Source organism: Dipteris shenzhenensis, chromosome 30 (assembly GCF_047967505.1).
Source record: "Dipteris shenzhenensis isolate YYH24624 ecotype China chromosome 30, Dip_SZ_1.0, whole genome shotgun sequence".
NCBI lineage: Eukaryota > Viridiplantae > Streptophyta > Polypodiopsida > Gleicheniales > Dipteridaceae > Dipteris > Dipteris shenzhenensis.
In genome coordinates this window covers 2810134-2816133 of record NC_141625.1, presented here as the reverse complement: position 1 = coordinate 2816133, position 6000 = coordinate 2810134, and the positions used below count along the sequence as shown (strand labels likewise).

General features: G+C 42.5%; 1 protein-coding gene across 1 annotated transcript; it reads left to right on the top strand.

The window, feature by feature from the left end:
* Nucleotides 1-1083: 1083 nt before the first annotated feature.
* LOC147881605 (uncharacterized) lies at nt 1084-2445 on the top strand. The gene is made up of 3 exons (XM_087401216.1): nt 1084-1443; nt 1678-1791; nt 1924-2445. The coding sequence occupies exons 1-3, from the start codon at nt 1084-1086 to the stop codon at nt 2443-2445; spliced, it is 996 nt and encodes a 331-aa protein (XP_087257342.1).
* Nucleotides 2446-6000: the final 3555 nt, after the last annotated feature.

Genomic DNA, 6000 nt, shown 5'->3' with positions numbered 1-6000 from the left:
AAGGTGCCTTCAAACCTATGGAGATCAGCCACTATGATCGATTGGTGTGTGCAGAGCTACCAAATAAAACACTATTCCCAAAGTTGCATGAGATTATTGGACAATGCAATGTCCATGACCCATGTGGTGCAATGAATGTCTCTGCAACTTGCATGGTTGAAGGCAAATGCATTTGTCGGTATCCACATGCATTCTCTGAGTTACTGTGATTGGCAATGATGGGTATCATGTTTACATGCATCGTGATGATGGCAGGAAGATACGGGTAAAGGGGGGATAGTAAGTAACCACTGGATTGTGCCATTTAATCCTTTCCTGTCCCTAAAGTACAAGGCACACATCAATGTGGAAATTTGCTCCACTATTACCGAAGTCAAGTATTTATACAAGTATGTATACAAGGGCCATGATAGGGCAATCATTAGGATGCAGCTAAATCGTGTGAAAGTACAAGGGCAGTTACACGACCCAGTCAATGCTAACATTGATGAAATCAGTAGTTACCTAGATGCATGTTATGTGTCAGCATCAGAAGCATGTTGGTGGATTTATGAGTATGCCATGCATGATGAAAAACCAAACGTGCAAAGGCTGCAAGTCCATCTTCCAATGTGCAATATCATCATATTTCGAGATGATGATGATTTGCAAAATGTAGTTGATCAGGAACAAAGTCGAAAGACTACTCTCACAGAATGGTTCACTTACAATCAATTACAACATGATGCAAGTGACTTGCTGTACGGTGACTTGCCATGCGAGTTGGTCTGGAACAAGAGCAGTAAGCGGTGGACTACAAGAAAGAGGGCCAATACCATTGGCAGAATGTACAATATTTCTCCATCAGCTAGTGAACTGTACTTCATGCATATGTTGCTTAATGTATGTAGAGGCTGCAAGTGTTTTGATGACCTTCGTACTTTTGATAGGCAAGTCTATCCTACTTTCAAGGCTGCATGCATAGCTAGGGGTTTGTTGGAAAGTGACGATGAATGGTTCATGTGTATGCAAGAGGCCGTGTTTTATCAAAATAGTGCCCAGTTGAGACACCTATTCGTCACAATTTTGGTTTTTTGTGAGCCAATGTCTTCTGGTGTTTTGTGGGATATATTTTTTTATGAGATTTTAGAGGATTTTTTCCACGTGTTAGAAGCAAGTACGGGGAGTTTAATTGGTCATCGTGCCTTGGCAAGAAATAAGGCTATACTACACTTAGAGCACATTCTTCGACAACATGGCCGAAGGTTATCAAAGTTTGATGGAATGCCTATTGTCGATAGATCATCTTTGTCAGAAGCTACAAATGGCTTATTGCAAGAAGAAATAATGTTTAATGTTGTGAAAGAAGCACAAACTGGCCAGCAGATGGAAAGTACCTTGAATCCTTGCCAACATGTTGCCTTTGATCGAAATTTGGCAAGGGTTTATGCAAACAGTGCTGAGGTGTTTTTCCTCGATGGTCCAAGAGGATCTAGAAAGACCTTCCTCTACAATTGCTTACTCTCTTGATTGCATGGGGAGGGGCACATCACTATGACATGTGCATCTTCAGGGATTGCAGCATTGCTACTAGCTAATGGATGCACGGCACACTCATGGTTTAAGATACCATTGGAGTTGGATGGTACTAGCAGTTGCAATATTAAGGTGAATAGTCACCTTGCAAATGTTTTGAAGATGGCTAAGCTGATATTATGGGATGAGGCACCCATGGCTCATCGATTTGCTTTTGAGGCACTTGAAAAAACTCTACGGGATATCATGTTAAATGAGCAAATTTTTGGTGGAAAGGTGGTTTTATTGGGGGGAGATTTTAGGCAAGTCTTGCCAGTTCTTCCAAAGCCAAGACGAGAAGACATTGTCAATGCTACGTTATGCTACTCAAGGATTTGTGTTCACACTACAATACTGAAGCTAATGCAGAATATGCGGGTCCTCTGGAATGGTGATAACTTAGCTGAGCAAGAGTTCACACAGTGGGTCTTGGACATTGAAAATGGTATAAAAAGATGTACAAAAGAAGATATTGTTATAATTCCATCGCATATGCTTTTAGAGACAAAGTCCATGGAAGGTCTCATTGGATGGGTTTATAGAGGGCTTGCAACAATTCTGGACTATGCATCATATTTTCGAGAGCGGGCTATTCTTGCACCTCAGAACCTTGAGGTTGATGCAATTAATGCTACCACATTGAAGGCAATGCCCAGGGAGGAACATGAGTATCTCAATGCAGACTCGGTGGATAATTCAGGTGGGGACTCTTTTTTGTATGCAGTCAAGTACCTAAACAATTTGAATCTTGGTGGTGGATACCCCCCCATCGATTGGTTTGAAAAAGAATGCTCCTATAATGTTGTTGCGCAATCTGAATCCTCGCTAGGGACTGTGCAATGGGATGAGGTTGATTTGCAAGGAGTTTCACATGAAAGTGTTGGAAGCTGAGATCATTACTAGTACCAATGCTGGAGATAGAACGTTCATTCCAAGGATAACTTTCCTTCCAACCAACCTAAAACTTCCTTTCGACATGAGGAGAAGGCAATTTCCTATCCGATTGGCATTCGGCATGATGATCAACAAGGCACAGGGCCAAACATTGTCTGATTTGGGACTGTACTTGGCGACGCTGATGTTCAGTCATGGGTAGTTGTATGTGGCATTCTCGCATGTCCGAGCATCCAACACTGTCAAGGTGTTCATTCTAGAGGATGTGTTTGATGTCGATGATGAGGATGCAGAAAAGACTTCTACCGCGAATGTTGTATACAAGGAAGTTTTGCAATTGGCAACAACAAGAGCCTAGGAGTACGTTGTTGTTCTTTCAAGCCCTCCTAAGACTTTCTTGGGTGGAAAATCTTCAATTGTGTAAGCTTTGTATAGCTTCTCTTTTATTCATTCAATATTCAATCCAAGAACTGTCATGTCTTGGGAAATGCCAGTTGTATATATAAATATTGATTGAGATGTAATATTTTGTGACTTTGTCCTTGACAATGTTTAGCTTTTTTGAAATTTTGTGTGTACTCTATGAAAAATGATTTTTTTGTACTTTTTTTGGTTGTATGGCTTATGTGGTAGTCGGCCACAATTATTTCAGGGGGGGGGATGATGCAGATGGATGCACAAAGATTGGGTTGCTAGGAGACGTTGCAAACTAAATTTTTTTTTCCCTTTTTATATTCTTTATTATACGCATGTGTGTGTGTGTGTGTGTGTGTCTTTGTGTGTGTGTGTGTGTGTGTGTGTGTAACTCTTTGTCTATAGAAGTACATTTTCTATTAAAGTCAGAGACAAAGTACAATGACATCCCTTAATCAGCTAGCTCTCCCTGTGTAAGAGATGTAACCCTTCTCTTTTTGTGGAATGCTAGCTCTCTTTGTGTAAAAGCTGTAACTCTTCTCTTTTTTGTGCAATGCTATGTTGTGGGATGAATTGTTGGATATATTTCCAATCTCTTTCCAATATGCAAAAAGTTGGGTGTGACGACAACTCTTGGGAGTGCTATGGTAGATATATATAGTAAATGATAGGCCCTTTTTCTTGCAGCTACTACTTGGCTCTACCCTAGCTCCATTGCCCCTCCATTGGGCCATATAAACCAGTCCATATGCCTCCCCATAGAGGTTATGTGCAGCCCCATCTATTGGTAGCATCATAATAGTCCCCACATGAGTAGATATTCCCTAAAGGGTGTGTCTATATGTTTGCTACAAGAGCAATCACATAGTCAAGCTCCAAACAATGTCTTGGTCTTTCCTCTAAAAACAGAAAGTACATTGAAGCATGTGACACCACCAAAGACCATACATGGCTTCAAAATTTGCTATTAATTCATTATCTTGAAAGTGTTTGGTAGCATATACAAAGTTGACTATGCTAAACACACTTTTCATTAAACATAGGGTCATTGGGTAAAGATACTTCAGGTATGTGAGGATAGTGGAGGATGGGAGAGTAGAGGGAGAGGTCAAATTCAAAGATGAAGAGGAGGCAACTCAGCATAAAAATCTTTTGCAAGTCGAAAGGAAATATATTGTTGCTTCCATTCTCTACTCTTCTCTACCCCTCCTACCTCTAAGAAATGTTATTTGCTCTCACCCCTCCAAGCCATGAGCTTTTAGCTCCCCATGAGGTCCTCGAATATTCCTATGCCTGCAACTAGCCTCCTAGACCTATTCATTGGAACCCTTGATCATGTTCTAAGTGACCTTGTCTTCAATGTTGAAAACTTTAAATATAACAAATTCCAAAGGTTCAGGGTGTTCAAAGAAGGACCTTGCTAAGGTCGAGGAGGGAATGGAGGTAGAGAATATAGCATTGGTGCGTCTATACAAGGTAGCAGTACTTATGTGCTAAGTGTTAAATATCAATGCTCCACTCTCGTGTAACTACGTGAGAACTAGCTAACTCTACTTGTAAGCCCCCCATATGAGGAGAAGGCATTTGAGTAGCTCGGTTATCTGGTAGGTCCTGGTTTGGACACCAGATGGGGGCCACGTGTGGCCTGATGCCTGGACGGCTTCAGATAGAGTAGGCACACTGCCAACTAGGCTACATGCAAGTGCGGGAAGGCATCCCTTGACTGACCGCACTGAGGGTAGACGGAGCATTTCTCGAGGCAACCCACTCTCGGGTTGCGGGGCCCGTTTGGAGCCTCAGATGATCCCGGATGGCTCTAGGCCAAATGGAGTCTGTAGGTCAGTTGCACACCGGTTCTATCGTATGGTCAGTGGCACGATTGGGAGGCAACGCCATCTATTGTATCAGTTCTATAGTAATCAAATTTTTGATTCTCCATACTATCTTGTTTTCTCTCTTGTGTACGAGATCCTGTTATCTATTGTGAGCACACACGTTGTATTATTTTCTTACATGGTATCAGAGCCTGGACTCTAGCAAGAAGATTTGGTAGTGTGTTTCTGTTTGCGAGCAGATTGTGAGAGATGGCCCAGCCTGCAAGACTGCGAATCCCACCGCTTGGCGAAAGCGGAAAGTTGGACGGCTCTAACTATCCACTCTGGAAGTTCAAGATGAAGACCATCCTAAGCGCATACGAGCTTTGCGACACTGCTACTAGGGTGGACGTGAGGCCGGTTGCGAGACCAAATCTAGCCAATGCAGGACAATAGATAGTACCAACTGCGAATGAGATTCTCGCATGGACAAGAAGAAATGCAGATGCGCTGTGTTCTATTGTATGTAGTGTTAGTGATTCCATCATGGCGTTAATTCAACATGTCACCACAGCGAAGGAGGCATGGACGGTCTTGAAAAATCAGCACAAGACCACGAATCAGATGCAGATTTAGAATCTGGAGACTCAACTCATGAACGAGAAGTTGTCTGAGTCTAAAGCGATAGAGAAGTTCATCACCAGGGTGAAGAATCTGTGCGATCAGATGACTGTGATTGGCATCACCATCACCAGTGAGAATCTAGCATGAAGGTGCATATGGATTCTCCCACCAAAGTACGGTGGTCTTATTACGGCACTGAATACGCAAAACAGAATCCGCCCCTCAACTTTGAGGATTTCAGCGCGATGCTTCTAGAGGAGGAGATGCGTCAAAAGACGAGGACTGGAGAAGATTCGGCTTTTTGGACCGAATCAAAGAAAGGTAAGGGTAAGGACTCTGGTAACCCATCTTCTTCTGATGATAAAAAGGGAAGATCAAGTGCTTCTATTGCAACAAGGCAGGGCACAAGCAGAATGAGTGCCGATAGAAGATTGTAGATGAGAAGAACGGAGTAAAGAAAGAGTCCAGCAACAGTGCGTAGGTAGTCCCCGCTTTGGCATCAAGAAAATCTAGCCCTAACTTAGAGAATGAAGAAGTGAATGAAAGTTGAATATCTTCTACAAACATGCCTTAGGAGGGTGACAATAAACTCCCAAAAACTCCAAAAAGTAGGCCATTCTCCCCATGGCACTTTTGAGGTGAGAGGGCCTCCCAAAGTTCCTTATCTATGAATGGTGTGTTTAACTATCTGCTCAAGCTC